The sequence below is a fragment of the Prionailurus viverrinus genome, chromosome E2 (genome assembly GCF_022837055.1).
Source record: "Prionailurus viverrinus isolate Anna chromosome E2, UM_Priviv_1.0, whole genome shotgun sequence".
Lineage (NCBI taxonomy): Eukaryota > Metazoa > Chordata > Mammalia > Carnivora > Felidae > Prionailurus > Prionailurus viverrinus.
The window spans coordinates 27,465,738-27,491,033 of NC_062575.1; the positions used below are offsets into that span (position 1 = coordinate 27,465,738).

The 25,296-nt window shown below is 36.2% G+C and overlaps 1 protein-coding gene and 2 non-coding genes across 9 annotated transcripts in view; all 3 read left to right on the forward strand.

Moving 5' to 3' along the window:
* CNOT1 (CCR4-NOT transcription complex subunit 1) overlaps nucleotides 1-25,296 on the forward strand; it is a 103,518-nt gene that overhangs the window by 57,129 nt on the left and 21,093 nt on the right. For 3 of the 7 annotated variants that reach the window (XM_047834785.1, XM_047834788.1, XM_047834791.1), the window contains exons 13-30: nucleotides 1,041-1,281; nucleotides 2,975-3,094; nucleotides 4,113-4,235; nucleotides 4,446-4,597; nucleotides 11,088-11,238; nucleotides 12,445-12,646; nucleotides 13,632-13,778; nucleotides 15,414-15,538; nucleotides 15,968-16,254; nucleotides 17,298-17,376; nucleotides 19,282-19,512; nucleotides 19,826-19,966; nucleotides 20,894-21,073; nucleotides 22,600-22,716; nucleotides 23,048-23,158; nucleotides 23,478-23,555; nucleotides 23,744-23,921; nucleotides 24,776-24,906. In XM_047834785.1, the coding sequence (XP_047690741.1) occupies nucleotides 1,041-1,281; nucleotides 2,975-3,094; nucleotides 4,113-4,235; nucleotides 4,446-4,597; nucleotides 11,088-11,238; nucleotides 12,445-12,646; nucleotides 13,632-13,778; nucleotides 15,414-15,538; nucleotides 15,968-16,254; nucleotides 17,298-17,376; nucleotides 19,282-19,512; nucleotides 19,826-19,966; nucleotides 20,894-21,073; nucleotides 22,600-22,716; nucleotides 23,048-23,158; nucleotides 23,478-23,555; nucleotides 23,744-23,921; nucleotides 24,776-24,906 (2,794 nt within the window). The remainder of the gene's footprint in view (nucleotides 1-1,040; nucleotides 1,282-2,974; nucleotides 3,095-4,112; nucleotides 4,236-4,445; nucleotides 4,598-11,087; nucleotides 11,239-12,444; nucleotides 12,647-13,631; nucleotides 13,779-15,413; nucleotides 15,539-15,967; nucleotides 16,255-17,297; nucleotides 17,377-19,281; nucleotides 19,513-19,825; nucleotides 19,967-20,893; nucleotides 21,074-22,599; nucleotides 22,717-23,047; nucleotides 23,159-23,477; nucleotides 23,556-23,743; nucleotides 23,922-24,775; nucleotides 24,907-25,296) is intronic. The other 4 variants (XM_047834787.1, XM_047834790.1, XM_047834786.1 and 1 more) reach the window with 2 other exon arrangements.
* On the forward strand, nucleotides 11,545-11,680 carry LOC125153827 (small nucleolar RNA SNORA50). The gene has a single exon (XR_007147577.1). It is a non-coding gene; the product is annotated as a small nucleolar RNA SNORA50 (small nucleolar RNA).
* LOC125153826 (small nucleolar RNA SNORA46) lies at nucleotides 21,726-21,863 on the forward strand. Its single transcript, XR_007147576.1, has one exon. It is a non-coding gene; the product is annotated as a small nucleolar RNA SNORA46 (small nucleolar RNA).

Sequence of the window (25,296 nt, forward strand, 5' to 3'; positions counted from 1 at the left end):
CTAATGTATATAGCAGTATTTATTTTGTGAAACTAAAATGTCATATTCAATTTAACAGTTCCTTAACATAGCTGTACATTCAAGTCTGTCTCAAAATTGTCTTTTAACAGTTTGTATGAGTAAGAGTCCAGACAGGGTTCATATAGTTTATTCTGTAAGTCTTCCTTTTCTCACTCTTCTTTTTTAAAATAATAACTTTTAGGGGTGACTGGGATGCTTAGTTGAGTGTCTGACTTTGGCTCAGGACATGATCTCATGGTTTGTGAGTTCGAGCCCTGCTTTGGGCTTGCTGGTGTCAGTGCTGAGGCCGTGTTTGGATCCTCTGCCTCCCCCTACTCTCTCTCAGAAATAAACTTTAGAAATAAATATAACTTTTGCCATTGATTTGATGAAGTAATCGGATCATTTCTCCTTTAGAATACCCCATAGTATGGGATATATGTTTCCTGATGGCATTTAGTTTGATCTCTGTCTCCATAGTTTTCATGCACTATGGGTAGAGTAAAATTTTGATGTTTGATTAAAGTCAACCACTTTCAGCTTCTTGGGGCAAGAATAATGCATATGGGATGTGTGGACCTCTGAACTTGGGTGATATCAGGGGGCACTGAAGTTATACCTTTTCATTATCAACGTAAGCGTCCAGCCTGTATTTTTGTGTAAAATTTTTCAGTGTATAAATTAGGTCAATGTTTGTATTTTCCATTTTCGAGCATTTCTAAACTCTGTGATGTTGTTTGCTTCTATTTTACACGCTAATCACAAAAATCTTCAATGATACCTCCTTGATAAGAAGGATCCATGATTATGTCAGTGGTCTGTAGTGTTGCCTCTCCACTTACTGTCAACTTGGACTATCTCTGAAATTAGTGTGATATACTAGTACATAATTTCAATATGAACACTAGTTTAAATATTTTTCAAATATTAATAGATGACCCCTCAGTTTTGTCATGATAGTTGGTATGACTTATTTGGAAAATGGATTTTTGTATACTTATGTTTTCATTGACAGAGTATCTTACTTCCATTCTTGTTAGGAAGAGCTTGGATTTGATTGAATCTCTTCTGAGGCTTGCAGAGGTGGGGCAATATGAGCAAGTTAAACAGCTCTTCAGCTTCCCTATTAAACACTGTCCAGACATGCTGGTATTGGCCTTACTACAGATCAACACCTCTTGGCACACCTTGCGCCATGAGCTCATCTCCACTCTGATGCCAATTTTCCTCGGAAACCATCCTAACTCTGCTATTATTTTGCACTATGCGTGGCATGGGCAGGTAAGACATGAATATTTGTTTGTCTTAATATTTGACATTCTGTGGAAGATTTTCAAACTAAATTGTCAATCTTGAATATGACACTTTGGAAAAGTTGCACTTTCATGAAGCCTATTTTATCTTTTAGCATCATGTGGGTGTTAAAGTATAAAACTTTAAAGAATAAGAAGGCAGTTAAAAAATCAGTATCATGAAAGCTCCATACTACTAGGGCACCACTATGATTTGGTAACAGTAATGAGCTTAATTATTTATTAATATATTATATTTATTAATTATTATATTTATACAATAAATATATAATTATTTATAATTATATATAATATATAATTATAATTATTTATAATTATTAATTATTATATTTATTAATTATTATAATTATTATTTCTGCTTCTTCCAAGCAGAAGGTACTCCTGTCACTTTTTAACTGTAAATGGGAGAAGATCACAGGTCAATTTGACATTTTCTATTTTATCTAAATTCAGCATCTAAATTTTATTTTAGTTTCTGCTGCAATGACTTTTAAGTCCTGTGCTGCTTTCCTTCCCTAATTTATAACAAGTAAATATTTTCTTGTCCATTGCACCTCCCCCCGCTCCCACTAGCCTGTATTTTTAATAATAACAAATGGAGAAGCTTAGGCGGGTAGAAAAGCAGTCATCAACTACTTTACATCAAGTTTCTTTTCTGGCTGGTTGTTTTTGTTTTTGGTTGTTTTTTTTTTGTTGTTTTTTTTCCTTTAACCATTTTCATTCTCAGTGTAGTTTACATTATATATAAGTGCTTTTAAAACATCAAACTCTTATTTATAAATGAAAAATGTTAGCTTTAGTTCCATGCTGTCAGTCAGCCCTCCATTTCTAGGGACTCAACTTACATGGTAAACTTACAGTTGACAGAATGTTTAGCAGCCATTTACAAGGTTTGCTGCCCAGACCTTTTTAGGTCTTTCTCACCACAGCTATAAGGTACAAAGGGCAGGTAGAAAGGAGCTGCGTCTCCTTACTTCTTGTTGAATACTTGTTTCACCTGAACCTGCTGTTGCCTCAAGACAGTTACTGGAAAGTGATTTAGATACAGTGCTAACAATTGCCTTGCCATTGCTTCCATGAGAATTGATTGCTGAACTACGACTGTTGGTTTCATTCAGCTGCAAAACTTTAGATCAGTTCTCAAAGCTAGGATGTTTTCTGGACAAAAAGGAAATTGAACAATCACCAAAAAAAACAAACAAAAAGAACATTCTTACTTGTTAAAATAGGTAGATTTAGAATGTACAAGTACCATTCCCAGAAATACTGATTGAACACTACACTACACTGCAGCGTGAGAAATGATTACCTTAAACTACTTTTTTAAATCTATAGTAATTTATAACTTAGTAAGGAATTAAACAAATTTCATGTGCTCTCATGTTCACACCATAATCTGTTTGAAAATGTATTGGCCTATGTTTTATAGGAGAAGTACATTTATTGAATGACTATATGACCCAAGGTTTAGGAACAGGCTTTCATTTGGAAGATGTGGAAATAACTTGAATTTCCTATAAAGAATGTCACTGCAGTCACTGCTTGAGGCTTGAACTGATGCACCTCAATTTTTTGTAAATACAAGTAAAATTAGCTGGGCATTCATGGCAGTGCCTGTGAAAACGTTTAGCATTATTGATATGTAACCCCTGTTTTCTTAGGGACAGTCTCCCTCAATCCGCCAACTTATCATGCATGCAATGGCAGAATGGTACATGCGAGGGGAGCAGTATGACCAGGCCAAATTGTCTCGAATACTTGATGTGGCCCAGGACTTGAAGGTGAGCTCGGAGGGACAGGCTGATATTTTTATTTATTAATGATAAAACAGACTTTTTATGTTATCTAGATACCTTAGGGATAATTCAAATATAACTAGCTCTTAGGTAGCTTATGTTGAGCTTTATAGTTTTGCATTGTAAGTAGACAGGGATTGAAACAGTGGTTTTGGAAACGTAAGAAATGTTTTCATTGTTTACATTTGACTGAATTTTGTTTGGTCTTCTATGGTAGTTGCAAGGCTATTTTATTATTTTATTTTATTTTATTTTATTTTATTTTTCAACGTTTATTTATTTTTGGGACAGAGAGAGACAGAGCATGAACGGGGGAGGGGCAGAGAGAGAGGGAGACACAGAATCGGAAACAGGCTCCAGGCTCTGAGCCATCAGCCCAGAGCCTGACGCGGGGCTCGAACTCCCGGACCGCGAGATGGTGACCTGGCTGAAGTCGGACGCTTAACCGACTGCGCCACCCAGGCGCCCCTCAAGGCTATTTTAAAGCAAGTGATAACTGGCCTCAGATGTAGATCTGTGAGATATAATTTGTGGAGAAACTGGTTGGGTTTTACACCCTTTGCAGATTTCATTAACATTAATGGAATCTTTTCACAAATAGTCTCTGATTCTTGATGTCTTTGACCAGTAGGTGCATAGTACTGATATTGCAGTTGTGCTTAGGTTAGAATAAGCCCGACTTTAGATTTTTAAAAACGGAGTAAGGATACTTTTTCATGCATAATATGCTCTGATTTAGGTTTAGTTATTTTAAGAAACACAGGGTAAAGTTTATTTTGGAGGTCAAGTCATATGTCCACCTTTGAAATGTGATCTTATTTTAAGTAAGAACTAAATCAGCACTGAATTGTAGTAAGCTTTAAAAAAAATATGACCAAGAAAATATTAGCAATGTTTTATTTAGACTTGTTTGTGAAAATAAAAGCAGGAAACAAAATAGGACAGAGTGATAGAAAGATACCTAATTGCTTGACTTACAGTTTCTGATATTCTTTTGCTTTAGGCCTTGTCAATGCTGCTAAATGGTACTCCATTTGCCTTTGTTATTGACCTTGCTGCACTTGCTTCGCGTCGTGAATACCTCAAACTTGACAAGTGGCTCACAGATAAAATTCGAGAGCATGGAGTAAGCAGGATTTGTCCCATTTGTTACTTCTCTTAAATTTTGATGCCTAAAATAGCTAAATGAACAACCTTTTTAAATGGCAGTGGAATGTTATATTGTGGATTTTAGTCGTACTGTCTTTAATAGTCTTTAATCTGAAAGCAGTTTATCTTAAATCTGAAAGCGATTAAAATCAATATCTGATATACCAAGAAACTTTATATTTTCCAGGAGCCTTTTATCCAGGCATGTATGACTTTTTTAAAGAGACGGTGCCCTTCTATTTTGGGTGGACTTGCCCCAGAGAAAGATCAGCCCAAAAGTGCTCAACTTCCTCCAGAAACTCTGGCAACAATGTTGGCCTGTTTACAAGCTTGTGCAGGGTAAGAAGAGCATGCTTAAATATGACTCTTTAGTACTGGAATTAGATTATGAATAACTTGTTTTGGAAAATAAGGGTTGAATGAGTGTAAGTGACAGCAGTTTAGTTAATCCAGTGGTTTTAAGTTTAGAGTACAATACTCAAAATACATATTCTTTCCATTTGAATGGGTTTTGTTTTGTTTTGTTTTTTGTTTTTTTTTGTATAATGTGAGGTGGGGTCCAGTTTCATTGTTTTGCATAGCAAGTTCAATCATCCCAACACCATTTGAAGAGACTGGTCTTTCTTTTAAATGGTCTTTTGGAAAATAAGTTGGCCATAATGTATGGGTTTTATTTCTGGATTCTTCGTTCTGTATATGTCTATCCTTATGCCAGTACCATAGGTTTTCAGTGAGATTTGAAATTGGGAAATATGAGTCCTCCAACTTTGTTCTTTTTTTAGTATTGTTTTGGCTGTTCTGGGTCCCTTGCATTGCCATGTGAATTTTAGGATCAGCTTGTTGATTTTTGTGAAGTTATGAAGAAGCCCACTGGGATAATGTTGAATCTTTACATCATTTTGGGGGAATATTGCCATCTTAAAATACTAAGTATTTTGATTTATGAATCTGAGATGTTTTTAGGTCTTTAATTCCTTTCAGGAATGTTTTCATTTTCAGTGTTTAAGTCTTACACTTGTTTTATTGTATTTATTGTTAAATATTTTGTACAAGGCATGTCATATGCAAATAGAATTTTATTTCTTCCTTTCCCATCTTTTTCTTATTTTCTCTAGTGTAAACCTCAGTCTAATGTTGAATAGAAATGGCAAGAGCAGACATTCTTGTCTTGTTCTTGAATTTATAAGGAAAGTATTCCTTATTCACCATCAAGTGTGATGTTAGCTGTGGGTTTCCGTAGATACCCTTCCAGTTGAGGTTTCCTTACCTTTAATTCTAGTTAGTTGCATGTTTTATCATTAAGGTGTTTTGTCAGATACTTTGGTCTACCTTTCTTGAGAAGATCTTGTTTTTTTTTATTCTGTTGTAGTATGTTAGTAGAAATTTGGATGTTAAAAAATACTGCATTCCTGGGATAAATTTCACTTCAGTCTTTGTGTATGTATACTTTTTATATGCTGCTGAATTCAATTTGCTAGTATTTGGTGAGCATTTTTGTATCTATATTCCTAAGGGATATTGTTTTGTAGTTTTCTTGTGTTGTTTTTGTCTAGTTTTGATTATCAGGGTAGTCTTGGATTCATACAATGAATTGGTAAAGTCTTTTGTGAGAAAGATTGGTAACAGTTCTTTAGATGTTTCATAGGATTTAGCAGTGAATCCATCTGGTGTTAGGCTTTTTCTTGTGGTAGTTTTTTTTTTTTTTTTTTTTAATGAAATTTATTGACAAATTGGTTTCCATACAACACCCAGTGCTCATCCCAAAAGGTGCCCTCCTCAATACCCATCACCCACCCTCTCCTCCCTCCCACCCCCCATCAACCCTCAGTTTGTTCTCAGTTTTTAACAGTCTCTTATGCTTTGGCTCTCTCCCATTCTAACCTCTTTTTTTTTTTTTTTTCCTTCCCCTCCCCCATGGGTTCCTGTTAAGTTTCTCAGGATCCACATAAGAGTGAAACCATATGGTATCTGTCTTTCTCTGTATGGCTTATTTCACTTAGCATCACACTCTCCAGTTCCATCCACGTTGCTACAAAAGGCCATATTTCATTTTTTCTCATTGCCACGTAATATTCCATTGTGTATATAAACCACAATTTCTTTATCCATTCATCAGTTGATGGACATCTTGTGGTAGTTTTTAATTACTAACTCAATATCTTGTTAGGTATCTATGCATATTTTCTTTTTTTCCCCCCTTGGATCAGTGTTAGCAGTTTGTCTATGAATTTGTCCATTTCACCTAGGTTATCTAACTTGTTGGCATACCGTTCTTACATACTATATCCTTATCATCTTCATTTCTCTAAGGTTGGTAGTAATAGTCCTGTCTTTCACTTCCTGGTTTTAGTATTTGAATCTCTTCTCCCTTTTCCCCCACCCATTTCTTGTCATTTTGGATAAATGTATGTCAAGTTTGTTGACCTTTTCAGAGAAGCAACTTTTTGTTTTGTTTTTCTCTTGTTTTTCTATTTTCCATTTCATTTATTCCAACTGTCAACTTTATTATTTTCCTTCCTTATTTTGAATTTGGTTTGAACATTTTAAACCTGATTAAAGGAAAGTTTGGTTTTTCATTTGATATTGTTCCGGTTTAATTGGGGTGTTTATGGCTTTGAATTTCCACCTGTGGAATGCTTTAAGTTTGGTATTGTGTGTTTTCATTTTCACCTGAAAGTATTTTGTAATTTCCTGCGACCCATAAGAATAGGTTGTTTAATTTTTACGTGTTTGGGAATTACCTGGCTTTATTTTGTTACTGATTTTTTTTTTTTTTTAAGTTATTTTGAGAGATAGAGAACAAGGGCAGGGAGGGGCAGAGAGAGAGATGGAGACACAGAATCTGAAGTAGGCTCCAGGCGCTGAGATGTCCGCACAGAACTCTATGCGGGGCTTGAACTTGTGAACCATGAGATCATGACCTGAGCCAAGTTGGACCCTTAGTTAGCCACCCAGACACCCCTCAGATTTTATTTTTAAGTAATCTCTTTACCCATTGTGGGGCTCTAACTCACAACCCTGAGATGAGGAGTCTCATGCTCTACCACCTGACTGGTGAGGTGCCTTTGTGGTAGTCTTTTTTTTTGTCATGTTTGGCCACTGAAGTGTCTGGGTAGCCTTGTGGTCAGCTAAGTCAATTACTTGACAACTTGTTAACCTTTATTTTCTTCTTAGAGCCTAAATGTCAACTTCAAGTGAGAGCTTGGTTCTTTTTAGGTCTTTCAGGGGAATATTACAGATTCAGGTATTGGCAGCACTCTACACATGTCTGAGGACTTCTTGGTTCCCTGGGAAAATGAGTGTTTTTCACAGTTCTATCCATGGGACTTTTATTCCCAAATTTTCCTTTTAAGCTTTTTGGGTAACCTATTGTTTGCTCAGACTGTTATCTTCTATCCCAGGAAGCCAGAAAATTAAAACAATTACCTTTAAATATTTACTTCAGATTCCTCAAGAGGAAAATGCTATTTGCAGTTGGCCAGCTATTAAGTCAGATAAAGATAATCTTGCCATTGTGGTCTCACAGGGAATCCTCTGGTGAAATAATGGCAATTCTCTAAGAATGAGGCTTTGCAGATGCCTCAAGCCACTTCCGAGCCCTCTCCCATGGCTGTCAGGCTGCTGGTTTTCTCTGAGATTGTAAACTATTAGTTCTCAAGGCAGCTGTGCAGCTTGAGAGGGGGCTGGGAATAAAGTAATTTAAGATTGCAGGAAGCTTTTATTACCAAGGTTTAGTTTTCTTTCTAGAGTAAAAATTCCTGGATTGTTGTAAGCCGTTAGTCTCCAGTGTTTTGATAAAGTTGATTGTGACAATTTTTGCCACTTTTTTAAGTTACTTTTATAGGGGAGAGAATATATGGAGGTCTTTACTACACCATTTTTGCTTATGTACTATGTATTTTTTTTGTAAGTTCTGAAGTATAATAAACAGGTGTGAGTCTATTCTGCAGCTTCAACTGTAACATTTTTGAAGCTATCTTTCTTTGTCTTCCTCTCCAGTCCTGTTTTCTTCCATCTCCCACACAGATCTTGAATTTTATTTTGCCTTGCCTTATTTTTAAGAAATTTACACATGTATATCCCTAACTCAGTGTACTCAATCAAGGGATATTTTGCTTCCTTAGAGTCATGAGACAGTATTATTGATTGTTATAACCAGAGACAAGTGTGCTGTTGGCACCTCCTGGGTAAAGGCCAGGGATGCTGGTAAACATTTTACAGTGCACGATAGAAACAACACAACAAAGTCCAAAGTGCTAATAGTACAACATTTGAGAAACCCTGCTAAGTTCTTAATGTTCTAAAATTTAAAGTCTAGAGTTTTGACTCTCACATTTATATATTTTAATCTACCTGGAATTAAATAATCATAAATTGAATACTGTAAATTTAAGGGCATATTGAAATTGGATAAAATGTTTTTTTGTGTGTGTGTAAGGAGGTAGTTTACCTGACTTGGATTTCAGTTTCTTTTGTTGATTAGAAGTACCTGTTTTCTTGAGGAATTTAATGAAATAATTCGTGTAAAGTTTTTAGAATCGATACTGATAAAAAATAAATGCCAAAGAAGGAAAGTTCTTCCAATTAATTAATAAGTAATTATGATGGAGTTACAAAGTTTAGTGGATGCTAAAAGTAGTGAGTAAATGTTTCAGGAGCAGGACAGTCAGCTAGTTTTAGAGTGTCTCCCCACAAATTAACAAAGGGAAAAGTAGTAATATTTTATTGAGAAAACTGGCAAATGCCACATTAATTCTTTGATCAAAGTGATCACCAGCTCTCTGTATAATATGCCTCATAATAAAACATGAAGGGCACCTGGCTAGCTCATTCATTAGAGCATGCGACTCTTGATTTCAAGTTTGTTAGTTTGAACCCCATGTTGGGCATAGAATTACTTGAAAAAATAATGCACTGAGAAGAATATGATGTAACTACTGTGGTAGTCCTGCCATAAATGTATCTAAAATATCAGACAAACTCAAAGTAAGGGACACTGTATAAAATACATATTTAAAAAAAAATCAACTTGAAGAAGGCAAATAACAGCTGATGAATTTTTTCCAGTTCAAAGAAATTAGGGTCGCCTGGGTGGCTCAGTCGGTTAAGTGTTCGACTTAGGCTCAGGTAATAATCTCACAGTTTGTGAGTTTGAGCCCTGCACTGGGGTTGCTGTTGTCAGCTCGGAGCCTGGAGTCTGCTTCAGATTCTGTGTTTCCCTCTCTCTCTGCCCCTCCCATGCTTGCATGCATGCATGCACGCTCACTCATGCGCGTGCACGCTCTCGCTCTCTCTGTCTCTCTGTCTCTCTCTCTCTCTCTCTCTCTCTAACATAAACATTAAAAAAATGAAAGAAACTAAAGAGGTGACAGCTCACTGCAGTGTATTGCATCATGATCCAAGGGTAAAGTAACAGTGAAGTACATAATTGGAACAATTCATACAATTTTTTTTTACATTTTTTTTTAAATCTTTACTTTTTCAGAGAGCGAGAGACAGAGTGTGAGTGGGGGAGGGGCACAGAGAGAGGGAGACACAGTATCCGAAGCGGGCTCCAGGCTCTGAGCTGTCAGCACAGAGCCGGACGTGGGGCTCGAACTCATGAACTGTGAGATCACGACCTGAGCTGAAGTTGGATGCCTAACTGACTATGCCACCCAGGCACCCCAACAATTGATATAATTTTAACATGGCCTGTTTGATTTTATCTGCGTTAAATTTTCTTATTTTTATTATTTTACATGGTTGTGTAAGAAAATGTCCTTGTTCTTAGGAAATACATAGTGAAGTATTTAGGAATAAGAGATATGTGATGTATCTAACCTTAAAAAACTTCATGGAGGAGACAATAGAAAGAATGGCTAAACAAATAGGGCAAAATGTAACTAACTGGTGGGTGAAGCATTTATGGGAGTTTCTTATAATATTAGTTAGCCTCTTCTAAGTTTGAAATTGTGTGAAATATAAGAAAGTTTTTCCAGAATAATATGGAATATTTTAATTCACCATATTTTATCAATCTAATATACCCAGCTTTTAATATTTTAAAATCTGAAAGGATTCATGTCATTAGCTATCTCTGAATTTGAAATCTTAACTATTGGCATCAAGAAGTAAAAGTAGTCACATTTAGAAAAAGAAAACATAAAACTACATTAAATGGGGTGCCTGGGTTGACTCCATTGATTAAGTCTCTAACTCTTGGTTTTGGCTCAGGTTATGATCTCATGGTTTCTGAGTTGGAGCCTCTTTGTAGGGCCCCACCCCAGTGCAAGGGGCTTGATTAAGATTCTCTCCTCCTCTTTTTGCCCTTCCGACGCACACATGTATGCTTTCTCTCTCAAAAAATAAACTTAAAAAAAAAACATTTAAAAGTTATTAGTTGCACTGTACACAAGATTTAGTTTCAGAGGTATATATTAGATATCTTTGGGGCACCTGGGTGGCTTAGTTATTTAAGTGTCCAAATCTTGATTTGACCTCAGGTCATGATCCCAAGGTCATCAGATCAAGTCCCACATCAGGCTCCATGATGAGCATGGAGCCTGCTTAGGATTCTCTCTCCTCCTCCCCCTCCATCCCTCTTCCCCACTTGTGCATGTGCACTCTATCTCTAAAATAGAATTAAAAAAAAAGAAAAGTAATTAAAGATCTCCAAGAGAGAGCCGTGCTCAGAAAATCCTAGTGATTAGTGATGGATACAAAGACGTGGGGTACGGTGGAAATGTAGCCATATGTTCTAGCAGGTTTTCTTTATTAGAAAATCAGGTTTGTTTATTTAGGTGTTCCAAGGAGTAGCAAGTGATATTTTTCACTCTTCTGTCTTTAGGAGTGTTTCTCAGGAGTTATCAGAAACCATCCTCACCATGGTAGCCAATTGCAGTAATGTTATGAATAAAGCCAGACAGCCACCACCTGGAGTTATGCCAAAAGGACGCCCTCCTAGTGCTAGCAGCTTAGATGCCATTTCTCCTGTTCAGGTAAGTGAATGCTACAACTGGTATGTCTGCATTTGTTCATAGACTTGGAATAGAATAAACTTCTACATCATAAGTAATTTACTCAAAGGAAAATTTGTCTGAGTTTATTTATTACCTTTTAGACACCTGCATGTCTAGCATCCACTATTACATTTTAAAGGAGATCTATAAATAGGCAATGTAGTTGAGGATAGACTTTAATCATTAAATAGAACCTGTCTCTGAGAGGAAAAGAGACAAAACAGCTTCTTTAGGTAAATGGTAAGGGCTTCTTTTTAAAATAAGAATAACTTAGACTTGAGAAATAAGCACTGCCTTTGAACCTGATGTGTCTTGTTTGTAGCTTCACGGGCCAAGCAACAGTGCTAGAGCATAAGGACTTGTTATAACTGGGGCTCTTCAGCTCTCAACTGAACTGCTCTTTTAAAAACAAGGTACATTTAAGTTACTCCCTGACACCAACCACCCCCCTTCTCTCTGGGAGCAACATACTCCACTTCTGTTTTCATCTGCATTGATTGGCAGATTGGGGTTTAAGAAAAAAAGAATGTTTAGTAATTCTTCAATGGCCGCTTTATGAAAGGCATTTATGTACCATTTCTGTAGTCAAAAAGGTCTGAAATAATGCCACGAACCAAGGAGCTCGGAAGTGCAGTTATTAGATATTTTAAAAGATGTTTTGGTGAATAGCATACCTTGTTTTTTGTTTGCTTTAAATTAGAGCTGATCTCCTCCAACCCTTAAGATCCTCAAATTTTGAGTAGATTTATTTGTTTTGACTGGAAGATTTATTTCTAATTGCTAAGCTTTTATTGTGTTGGAAGTTAAATAATGTAGTTCGAGAGATTGTTTCTGTTGTAAAGGGGCTTGTTGGAAATTTTAAAGACCTAATGTAACAGTTGTCCTGTGTGTTTAGTGCTATGGCTGCAGGGCAGTTCGTCTTAAACATTAACTCTTGAAGTTCCTTATCCCTCACATTATGGCTCTGGTACTTTGGCGGAGGCTAGTAACTATTTAAACCTTCTCTGTGATATAGTAAGAACAATGTCTGGCACACTTGACTTGATGTCGGGATTTAGTTATCATGATTGCTTGGGGTTTTGTAATTTATTAAGCATATGAAGAGCTAAAGATTTCTTTACTTGTGTCATAAATCTGCATGTGCTTGAAGTATGTTTAATACATTTTTATAATGTTTTTCTTTAGATTGACCCTCTTGGTGGAATGGCATCTCTTAGTATAGGTGGTTCAGCTGCCCCTCACACCCAGAGTATGCAGGGTTTTCCTCCAAATTTGGGTTCTGCATTCAGTACCCCTCAGTCACCAGCAAAAGCATTTCCACCCCTTTCAACCCCAAACCAGACAACTGCTTTCAGTGGTATTGGAGGACTTTCATCACAGCTTCCAGGTAAGTGGGGTGGCGGATGGAAGTGCAGATCATTTGTAAGTTTCATTGTGCTTTAGTGTGTAGTAAGGTGTTTGGAGTCATTGTGATAAAATGAAAGCTGTTTAAATTGTGAAGGTTACTTCAACCTTCACAGCTGGGAAGAGAAAACTATACTATTACAATATTAATTCATTCACATTGTAAGGATCCTGTATTACCAAATGATAGTATAAACAGTAACAAGTGTGCTAATCACATATTTTGCAAGCTTTATAAATTACAGTTAGTATAATAAAAAGAAAATCTTTTATGTATGAGATTCAGGTATATGTTCTGCTTCATTCTACCTCACCTACCTTGACAGTGATGGTAAATCCCTTTTCAGTTTTTTCCAGATTATTTTAGCTTTGAACTTTTCTATTGAAGTAACGGTCACATCCCACCCCCACCCCTCACCCCCACCTCTGTAATTTGTTTGTCTTAAGGTATCTGCATTTTGATTCTGTAACCTAATTAACACTGCTGTTATATGGTTCTAGCCCTGATTGTTGATTTACGTCAGAGTTACTTCTTCGGTAAAGGCTTCTTAGCAAAGTCCTAACTTAAGTTCTGTTTGCTAGGGTTGAGGAATAGGGAAGGCCTCCTGGCTCATGTTAACTGGAATATAGTAGCAAGAAATTGATTTTCAGTCATCGGGAGAAGCAAGCCAGTTCCCCTTTACTTTTACTACCTTATGTATCATACCACATATGAGAATGTACAGTTAAGGATTTGTGTATTAATATCTTATTAAGAATATAAATACATGAATAATTCTAAAAGCTGAAGAAATTCTGGCATTGTCCATTTTCATCTCTTTATTCGTTTAGTTTCTCTATAAAATTAAATAGACATTGTGAGGGAATTAAAGAAAGACCCGGACTTTTAAAATAAGAACCTGTATCTCTGATGTAAATTCAAGAATATGAATAATGATAAGACTTCTGGCTGCCTTCCTTCTTTCTAGTAGGTGGTCTTGGCACAGGCAGCCTGACTGGTATAGGAACTGGGGCTCTTGGACTCCCTGCAGTGAATAACGACCCTTTTGTACAGAGGAAACTGGGCACCTCTGGACTGAACCAGCCTACATTCCAGCAGAGTAAGATGAAACCTTGTAAGTGGTAGTGTTGTCTGTGATTGTGAAGTATGACTGATGCACATAAAGCTTTTTAGATTTCCAATTTGTTCTTCCTAGATTTGTGGACAGCCCAGAGTTATGTGGACAAAAACATTGACTTCTTTTAATATATTGTTAGTAAGGCCGTATGTTGATGTGCCTTCTAGATCAGTGGGAATTAATTTATGAACTTGATTTATTAAAATAAGAAACTGAAGTATCACTCCACCTTTGATCGGATTGCTAGAACAGTATGATGGTTAATAAGAAGTAGCATCCTTTAGGATCATTAGTCTACAAGTAAGAAATACAGTAAAAAGAAGACTTAGCAGTTTAAATATATGTATATAAATATTATATCTATAATAAATACGTGTTGGTGTGGTGGTCTTCGTTTTTGGTTTTGTTTTTTTAAACAAATCAAGAGCAGCCATGAGAATTTCAGATTCTTCTTTCAGGTTGGTAGTTTATAAAGCAGTTTATTTTAAGATTAAAGCTTTATGATCTATATAGCATTATATATAATAAATATCACCATATATATGATGTAACTTAGAAAACCGCTTTTAAAGTTTTATCTCCTTAGTAAGGTAATTTTCAAAGTCAGAAGTCTTCTTTGTAAATACATAAGTATCATTTACTTATAAATACCCGTCTCGTTGGGACTAAATAGTCATTGTACAGGATTTGAAATTATACCAGTTGACTTGAAAATGTTAGTGTGAAAGGCTTGTCTGAATGTTAATGTTTTGTAGCATGCTTTGTGTTTATATAAGTGTGTCATACACATGCATTGATAATTCCTAGATGTCATTTTTTAAAAAATAAAACATTTTAAAAATGTTTATTTTTTTGAGAGAGTTGGGAGAGAGCGAATGCAAATGGGGGAGGGGGAGAGAGAGAGAGGGAGAGAAAGAATCCCGAGGAGGCTTTGTGTTGTAAGCGCACAGCCCCACACGGGGCTCGATCACATGAACTTGTGATATAGTGACCTGAGCTAAAACCAAGAAGTCGAATGCTTAACCAGTTGAGCCACCTAGGTGCCCCAGATGTCACTTTTTTTTTTTTAATTTTTTTTTCAACGTTTATTTATTTTTTGGGGGACAGAGAGAGACAGAGCATGAACGGGGGAGGGGCAGAGAGAGAGGGAGACACAGAATGGGAAACAGGCTCCAGGCTCCAAGCCATCAGCCCAGAGCCTGACGTGGGGCTCGAACTCACGGACCGCGAGATTGTGACCTGGCTGAAGTCGGACGCTTAACCGACTGCGCCACCCAGGCGCCCCACCCCCCAGATGTCACTTTTATTAAAAAGTAGTAAAAGACTTGTTAATGTCAAGTGAGGTGGTATTAAGGGTAAGTGCATTGTGAATTTGAATGTAGTGGACTTTCACAGGTTGATAAAGCCTGATGAAGAAAATACTAAGGTAGAACTATAGTTGTAAGGCAATTTTGTTAAAATCTTTTGTATGTAGTTAAAATACTTGAATACTGAACCTTGGCCACTTAATAATTTCTTCATTTTCTCCCTTAAAATGAAAACTATATTATTCTCTTTGGCTTTCTGTGTGTCTCATGGGGAAGTGGGGAAAGAGCTTAAATGCCCAGTGGGTTGCCTTTCTGTTTCTTACAGCGGACTTGTCTCAGGTGTGGCCAGAGGCAAATCAGCACTTTAGTAAAGAGATAGATGATGAAGCAAACAGCTATTTTCAGAGAATATATAATCATCCACCACATCCAACTATGTCTGTTGATGAGGTGAGTGTCTAGGATGTTCCTATACGTTACGGTTTATGTAAATCTTAAATAAATAAATGCCCTTTTCAAAGAGTTTGGAAATTCAGCTGATAGCGTTATGATATGTCTGTGTACCATTTCAGATCTTAACATTCATCTCAAGCTCAAGTGTTTTGTTAAATGCTTTGCCTAACAGTTCTTTTTTAAAATATTTTACTTTAAGTATGTTTATTTTTTCTACACCTGACACAGGGCTATAAGTCATGACCCCCAAATCAAGAGTCGTATGTTCTTCCAACTGAGGCAGACAGGCGCCCTCCTCCCCTGCTTAAAAAAAAAAGATTTTATTTTTAAATTATATTATTCTTTTTAACAATTCTTTGAGAACTCTTTGAAGAATGCTTTTCATAATAGTTTCCTTTATGAATGTTTTTGTCTTGTTTTTCCTAGGTATTAGAAATGTTACAGAGGTTTAAAGACTCTACCATAAAGAGGGAACGAGAAGTATTTAACTGTATGTTGAGGAACTTATTTGAAGAATATCGGTTTTTCCCCCAATATCCTGATAAAGAGTTACATATAACTGCCTGCTTGTTTGGTGGGATAATTGAAAAAGGACTGGTCACTTACATGGCACTAGGTCTGGCCCTGCGATATGTTCTTGAAGCCTTACGCAAGCCTTTTGGATCCAAAATGTATTATTTTGGGATTGCTGCACTAGATAGATTTAAAAATAGGTGAGTGAATAGGTTTCCTATGAAGCATCTCTTTTTTAGTGTAAGAAATAATAACTATCATTTACCACCTAGTTCTTGCCATGCCCCATCATTATATATATCTTAACAGTATAAAGTTGAAGAGGAAGAAGTGAAAACAATTCATTACAGTTATGAAATAAGTGGTAGGAAAAGTATAAACTGAAATAGTTTTTTGTTGATTATTGAGGGCTAAGTCATTGTTTTATATTACAGTTCTTTGAATTTGACAAAATTTATACAGTTATATAACTACTATCACAATCAAGATACTGAATATTTGTATCACTCCCGAGCAGTTCTCTTGTTTTGCCTTTGTACAAGTTCACCTTCCCCCATCTTTGACCCCTGGCAGTCACTAATCTGCTTTCTCTGTAGTTTTTCCGGTACACGGTGTGTGTGAGTCTAACTTGTTACAATTACCACCCATCTTTTGAAATTAATCTGTATTACTGCATGTTTCAGTACTTGTTCCTTGTCATAGCTGGATACTATTCCATTGTATGGATTAACTCTGAATTGTTTCTCCATTTTTTGATGAACATTTGGAGTTGTTCTGGGTAGCAGTTTTAGTGGCTCATTGTAATTGTAACTGAAAATAGGACCTTTAAAAAAGATACTGTTTCCTTTCTTTTTTTTTTTTAAGTTTATTTATTTTGAGAGAGAGGTGCGGGGGGGGGGGGGGGGGGGATCTGAAGTGGGCTCTGCACTGACCACAGTGAATCCAAAGGGGGTTTTGAACTCACGAACCCTGAGATCATGACCTGAACCAAAGTCAGATGCTTAACTGACTGAGCCACACAGGTGCCCCATAGACACTGTTTTCTGATGTAAAAAGAGTGAAGTTCATCAATATTTCTCTCTACTTCTGTGTTCTTATCTTTGGCATTCTCTTCAAATAAGGTGTTTCCAAGGTAGCATGAGGACAGTGGCTTAGACTAGCATTTGGAAAAAAATTTGTTAATTGTGCTGCTTCTGTTCTTACATGAAAAGAATGAATGAATGAATGAATATTTTATTGGCAGATTGAAGGACTATCCCCAGTATTGTCAGCACTTGGCTTCTATCAGTCACTTTATGCAATTTCCACATCATTTACAGGAGGTAAGTGTGTCTGATAGCTCAAATCTGTCTAATAGTTGGAGAGTTTATGTTAATTTGATTTTGGATTTGCTGGGACTGGCATTAAGATTTCTTAATGATTGGCATGTTATAAGCATACCTATTTTTGGTGCTCATTAGGCAGCTTAATGATAGGTCATGAAAAAAAATGTCATTCTTGGATTATCTTTTCTAAGCAGTGGTTTTGCTTCATTTAATGAAAGGCTTTTATCAGGTACTTAAGCCTGATAATGCTGTTGAAGTATAGACATCTTTTACTATTATTAAGAATTCCTGCCTGATTCTATAAAGTATTTGGAGTGGGAATCTTGGATAAAAATAAATAAAGATGTTCCTTTGATCTAAATGTTAATATGAGCCAGAGCTGTTTCATATAAGACTAAGACAAGTGTTTCTTGAAACTACAGCCTGCTTGTGGCACCTGGCTGCTTCAGTCAGTAGAGCATGTGACTCTTGCTCTCTGGATTGTGAGTTCAAGCTCCATGTTAGGTGTAGAGATGACTTAAAAAAAAAAAATACAGCCTTCTTAACTACCTGCTTAGAGTCCTTTCATATACTTGTTTAAAAGGAGGGAGGTAGTCCTTGAGGAAATGGACCTAGAGATTTTAGTTTTAAGCCATTTTACATGATTTGTCAACTATTGTTTTAGTAAGTGATTTTAGGTTAATTGGCTAGTATTATTCATACCTTTGTCTTGGCTTTAGTCAAAGTCTACTCCCAGAACAAGAAAATTGATTAATTTTTGTTGTTATTTTACATGAAGCTGAAAAATGGCTTTATAACATCATATTTTAAGGAATCAGATCAGAATTTGAACCTACTTTTAATTTTTATTAGAATTTAGTCCAGTGTTTTCTACCTCGTGCTGCTGGGTCTGTTTGTAGGAGGCCAGGGTTTTTGTGTTGGCTTAACCTAGGAGACCTAGGGAGTGACAGGTGTGAGTGTTACTTATTCATCTGAGGGGGTTGGGAGAATATGCCAGTATTGTAATACTGAAAACTATACAGGAAAGCAGTGTTTTGTAAAACTAAGATGAGAAGTCAGAGGCTTACCACAGTAAAATGTGTTTGGAATTCAGAGGTGGGAATATAGACCTTAGGTAAGTGGAGACCAGGAGACGGGCATGGGCATGATCACAGAAAACAGTGGTCCCCACCACCCCTTGTAACAAGACAGCTAGAGAGAGAGAGGTAATCGTTTTCGTTTGTGTACTTTAAGACGCTATACTTTATTCAGAGACTGTCTTACTTGAAAATCTCCTTTTTTGAATAAAGTTATCATATACCTAGATAGTAGTTTTTGTTTTGTTCAGGCATAGACTGCTGGAAATAGGATCAGGATCCCTATGTCAGTTTTCTAATTTGTATGTAGAAAGGTCAAATGGTCTAAAATGGAAAAAAAAGTTTGCTGTCTTATTACCTTCTAGAACTGACTTGCCTTTCTACAGTGTGTTTGTTTTGTAGTGATAGCTTTGCTGAGAGATAATTCACATTACCACATATTTTTTAGGCCTTAGATTTCTCATCAGTGTTCATTAAAAGAGATCAGTTTATTGTACAAATTTAAAAATGTTAAGGTTTATATATATTAAGGGATTTACGGAGGTATATATGCAAGCGTGTTTTGAACGTGTTTTGCTAGACTAGTTCTCATAAATTTTTTAAGACACATTAATATTTTACTTCCTAAAGAGCCCCTGGTATCCACTTACATATATTACGTATAGAAATATGGACCAAAATGGGGCAAGGAGTAAGGGTTATAGATGAGCCAGAAGAGTCTTCTGAAATGCTTTTTCCCTTGTTAGAAGTCAGGGGAGTATAATTCAGAATTTTCAATTTTTGTTAAGAATTCTTTTAATGTGTTTCCGTCTCCCTACCCCTATAGTATATTGAGTATGGACAGCAGTCTAGAGATCCTCCTGTGAAAATGCAGGGCTCTATCACAACCCCTGGAAGTATTGCACTGGCTCAGGCCCAGGCTCAGGCCCAGGTTCCAGCAAAAGCTCCCCTTGCTGGTCAGGTTAGCACGATGGTAACCACCTCAACAACCACCACTGTTGCTAAAACGGTTACAGTCACCAGGCCAACCGGAGTCAGCTTTAAGAAAGATGTGCCAGTAAGTAAATCTTTTTTCTTTTCTTGGATTTGTTATGTTGTAAATGTATCTAGGAGTGAGCATGTGTTTTAATTTTATTATAAACAGCACATGCCTAGTAAAGTATAAAGATGAACATTTCTCCCTTTGTATCTCCCCCAGATTTCCCAGAGGCAGGCACTATTAACAGTTCAACATGTATTCTTGCCAACAGTTCCAATGCACAGCCATATATACCATGTATATGTTTTATATTAAATATGTATACATTTTCCCCTCGGATTTGTCAAACAGGTATTTCAGTTCATTTATTTTATGTACTTTGTGTTTTTAGCCTTCTATTAATACTACAAATATAGATACGTTGCTTGTGGCCACAGATCAAACTGAGAGAATTGTAGAGCCCCCAGAAAATATCCAAGAGAAAATTGCTTTTATCTTCAATAATCTCTCACAGTCGAATATGACACAAAAGGTGAGCATGATATAATAGTTTATATATCATTGTGAATGCTTTCTATTTTATCCCTAGTGGGTTGGGGGATTTCTGCACCTTTTTAAATACTCAGTTTACTTTAAAGATTTAAAGATTGAAGTAATAGAATCAAAGCAAAGGGAATACAGATATACAATTAGTGGCTGTGGTTTTTGTAGCCATTAAATAGTACTAGTTTTGTGGTGAGTTTTACAGGCTTTTGAAGTAAACTACACGATCTCATCATGATGGAACATGTCATTTATACCTCATCACAACTCATGTCCTCCCAGAGACCATTCAGAGCTATTATTAGGTGCCTAGTAACTGAGTTAGACCTTGTGCAGAGCATAAGAAGGGATTCTTCTCTTTCAAGATTATATAATAACTCATTGGAAATGCCTGTTTTAGCCTGTAAGATTAGCCTAAACAAGTAGGTTTTGAGATATTATTTATGTACCATCTTTCAAAATCCCACCAGAATTGATTATGAATAAAATAAGTCTTTAGTGTCCTTTTGGAAGAGAAATTTCAAACTTTAGAGATGATTCCTGGAGATAGAAATTTAGGAAAATATGGTTCTGGTGTTAAGTCTGTTAACAGTAGGCTGTACATTAGCAATATATGCAAGTTTGGTCAAATTGAGAGGTGGGTAAGTGAGGGTGAGGGACTTAAAGTTGAAAGGAACCATAGATGTTTTAGTCGTAGTTACCCACAGTTTGAGAGATGATTGACTTTGTACTAACAAGAATTTAATATATTATACTTCATAGCATATGTCTCATGTGGAGGGAGATGAAACATGGGGCTTTAGCATCTAATTTTGCAAGGAACCACATGGTATAGGATTGTTTACATAGAAGAAACACAAAGCTGTATTTTATCATCTTTTAACCGTGTACTTCCTGTGTCATATTGATTGGCTAGGTTGAAGAACTAAAGGAAACTGTGAAGGAAGAATTTATGCCTTGGGTTTCACAATACCTGGTTATGAAGAGAGTCAGTATTGAGCCAAACTTTCACAGCCTCTATTCAAACTTCCTTGACACGCTGAAGAACCCTGAATTTAATAAGATGGTTCTGAATGAGACCTACAGAAACATCAAAGTAAAATTTAGTTCTTCTATTCCTTTTCATTACTGTTTTGAATTTGGAAATACTTAATTGTACAAGCAGAATTTTGGGGGGAGGTATTTATTGGCTGTTTTTTCTCTAGGTTATCTAGGGTTTGTTTCAGATACGGAACTAAATTTCACGAAGAATTTCATGAAGATGTACTCTATACTGTTTACTTTGAAAGTAGCTATACTATTCTAAATTTGTTTTCATCATTTCATGCATGGTTTTAATTCTTGATCCTCTGTTTATGTTTTCAACTTGCTTTTAGTTTGTAATATGCTCTTAGCTCTAGTCCCTCACTTCTGTTTTTTTTTAAAATAGTCTTCTAGAAATCTGTTGTATGGATGTTTATTGCTAATGGATATTTAGGTTGTTAATAACTTTAACTGTTACAAAGACAATGCTCCAGTGAGTCTTTTATGTCTTCTTAAGTGCCAAATATCTTTAGACTCTCGACTTGTTTGTAGGATAGCTGTTTTAAGGATTCTCAGCAGTTTAGAGTCAAAGTTTTCCTAATGTGCTAACGCTTGTTGCATGAAATTAGGTATTTTATTTCTCAGGAGGAATAACATTTCAAGAAAACCTATCATATAGCTGTAATCATTCTTTGATGAATGATTTGGGCATTGGCTTAGGAACCAGCACTATATTTAAACCTGTGGTTGGAAATTTTTCCCATTCCTGGTTACGCTGTAGTGCAAAATAATTCCTGGCTCTTTGTGTTACACAGCTGACTTTGTGCCATTCTGCTGTTGATCTGTAGAGTTAAGGAACATAACTATACTCACTTTTTGTTTTTTGTTTTTTTTTTTTTTAATCTGATGGCAATGATGATTGGGATATAAAAGTTTCTACATATTCTGGAGCAAAATTTCAAGATTCTTTTAAACAAATTTAAATTACAACTTTAAATTTATAGCCATAAATTAAGAAGTAATATGTAGATGGATGTATATGCTTGCCCCAAAACACACTCATGTGATGTTTCTGTCCCCCTTAGGAAAGTAAGAACTACAGAATTAATGAAATAGGTAATTAAATATAGATTTAAATCCAGAAATTTTAAAGGAAGCACTTTAGCATTATTATAATGTATTTCAGAAAGTTATTTTAGTTCTCTCTAGAGATACATAGTGACCTGGATAATACTGAAAGGTTGTAGTAGATACTGTGATCTTGGTTACATTTCTTCATATGCTTGTTGTCTTGAAGGCCTTAGAACCGTAGCTTTAATCATCATTTGAATTGAATTTTGCTCCTCAAAATAGATTTGCATTTGGGTGCCTGCTTCAAACCTAGCTAAAAATTTCAGTTTTAAAATACTTTTCTGTAGGACTATACATAACCCCTTAACCTTGTATAGTTATACTCTAATAATATGGAGTAGATCTACTTTGGGGTATGTTCTCAGAATTGACGTCTTGTTTTTAATATTGGATGAAAGGGAATTCTCAAACATTCAGTTGAGAATTTTTTCTTAAACTTATTTTCTATATTTCTTAATCCTATACCAGGTGCTCCTGACCTCTGATAAAGCTGCAGCCAATTTTTCAGATCGTTCTTTGCTGAAGAATTTGGGACATTGGCTAGGAATGATCACATTAGCTAAAAATAAACCCATCTTACACACTGTGAGTTCCAGCCAGAGGTTCATGTAAAAATTGAGAATGTTCATATAGCATATTATGTCTAAAAGTCTTGACTGTATTTGGGACTGTTTTAATGATTTGGGGTGTTTGTAAGAGTTTGGCCCATGTTTTGAATCTGTAATTGCATGCTCATGATTCTATATTGTTGAGCACAATAAAAGCCAGTAAGGTCTGGTTGTCACCCTTTTTTCGTAAGGCAAGGGTCATATTGATTCCTGATTTGGGAATGAGTTTGCAAAATACCTTTCTTTGGTGCTTTGTGAGGGGTTTTGAAGTGTATTCCCAGCTTTTAAAAATATTTTTCTTATTCTAGGACTTGGATGTAAAATCTTTGCTGCTAGAGGCTTATGTTAAAGGACAACAAGAGTTGCTCTATGTAGTGCCCTTTGTTGCCAAAGTCTTAGAATCTAGCATTCGCAGTGTGGTGAGTAGATTTTAATATTTTATTGATGGTTAATCTGTAAGAGTTAGTCTGTTTCAGCAAAAGGGTATGAGATTATATCCTTAGTTCTGAAGATAGAGCTAGTTCAGTCTTTCTCAGGGAAACTCGGATTTCCAATGTGAGAGATTAAGGTAGCATCATTTAATAACTCTGATTTTAATGGATGTTTTTGGGTTTTGATGGTTTTCTAAATTATGATATAGATTATTATGGCCACACAGGTATAAGTGCCTAAGTATTTTAAATAATGCGAATTAAAGAATGATTTGGGGACCAACTTAACATAGTAGCTTTTCTTTAGGTTTTTAGGCCACCCAACCCCTGGACGATGGCAATTATGAATGTATTGGCAGAGCTACATCAGGAACATGACTTAAAGGTACATTTGTTGCTGCTTTATCCTCTGAAACTTCCTTAATCCTTCACATTATTAAAATTTACAGGAAAGGCGGAGAATTGCAGGGGGCGGGGGGGGGGGAAGCACTGTAACAATTGGATGAGAATAGTATATATTGTGAATAAAACTACATTTTTGTTTTCAAAATTCAAATAATTTGAATTATACAGTTAAACTTGAAGTTTGAGATTGAGGTCCTCTGCAAGAACCTTGCATTAGACATCAATGAGCTAAAACCTGGAAACCTCCTAAAGGATAAAGATCGCCTAAAGAACTTAGATGAGCAACTCTCTGCTCCAAAGAAAGATGTCAAGCAGCCAGAAGAGCTCCCTCCCATCACAACCACAAGTAAGTGTGATAATTAGCTTTCTGCTTTACCAGAATTTTCTTAAATGGTACATCTTTATGCATGTAGCAAGTTATAATTTTCCACATAATGTGTTGAAATTTTGTATACTTTTTGGTGAGCCATCTGAATTATTAAGGAGAAGTTAGTAATGTCTAGGTATTGTCTTCAGTTCCAGAATTCATCTGGGTAATTCTTAATGGTATTCTTAACTAAGTATCATTAATCCTATCCCAGCTAAGCCGGGTGATTTTTTAGAGTGTTTGAGATCAGAAAGAACTGCATGGCACGGTGGGCCTGTGTTACTCCTCACATGGTAGCCAGACTACCAGCTAGACCTGCCCAAGGGGCGGATTATTATACGTGGATCATAGATTGGAAATGTGGGGGCTATAGAAGTATTGAATGAAAGATTAGGAGGTGTGTAAGAATAAACCAGCTTGTCATTCTGTCTCATTCGTCAGTAGCTAAGAATCCCCAACTGTAACCAGAGAACAGCCTAGATGGGAAAGAGACGTCTATAATGAAGAGTTATCAACAAGTCTTGGGTTTGCTGATAACAAGTCTTGGGCTAGTAGCATGTCCTCACAGTTGATTTCTTTGCAACTGCAAAGGGTATTTTGCAGGGGTATTGTCACTGACATAGCTTTACATACTTTGTTCAGATCTCTGTATTCAAACAATAGAAATTTTTTTGTTATAATTTAGGGTGGAAAATGAGACCTATGCCATTCTCACCCCCCACTCCCACCCCCAAGAGACTAATCCAGTTAAAGACTGCCTAATGCCTTGATTTTGTAGCAAAGTCAAGAAATGTGCTTTTTATTAGCTCTTATTTTATGTCTTTAACATTCAGCAACTTCTACAACACCAGCTACCAGTACCACTTGTACAGCCACAGTTCCACCACAGCCACAGTACAGCTACCACGACATCAATGTCTATTCCCTTGCAGGCCTGGCACCACACATTACCTTAAATCCAACAGTAAGTAAACAACTGCTCCATCCCCCAATTCCTACTTTATGACAATGTAAATGGGTCACCTTCCTTTTCTTTTTCTCCTTCCTTCTGGATTCCTAGATCTTAGAGGATTTTGTACAGAAAGGAGGGATTGGCAACTGCTGTATAGTACAGCTGGGATTTTTTCCTACTCTAAAAATATAGTCATTGTGACTGGAAATCACCTATGTTGGTTACTCATATCTAAACCCTGTGGTATTAATCAGCTGGTTATATAATCACAATGGCCAAGATTACCTTACACAGGCCAAAAGATCCTTAGTATTCCATAGTGTTTTGCTGTTTACTTTCATTATCATGCCACCCTTAGCCCTTGCATTAAACCGTTTCTTTTTGGTAGATAGCTAGAACTGA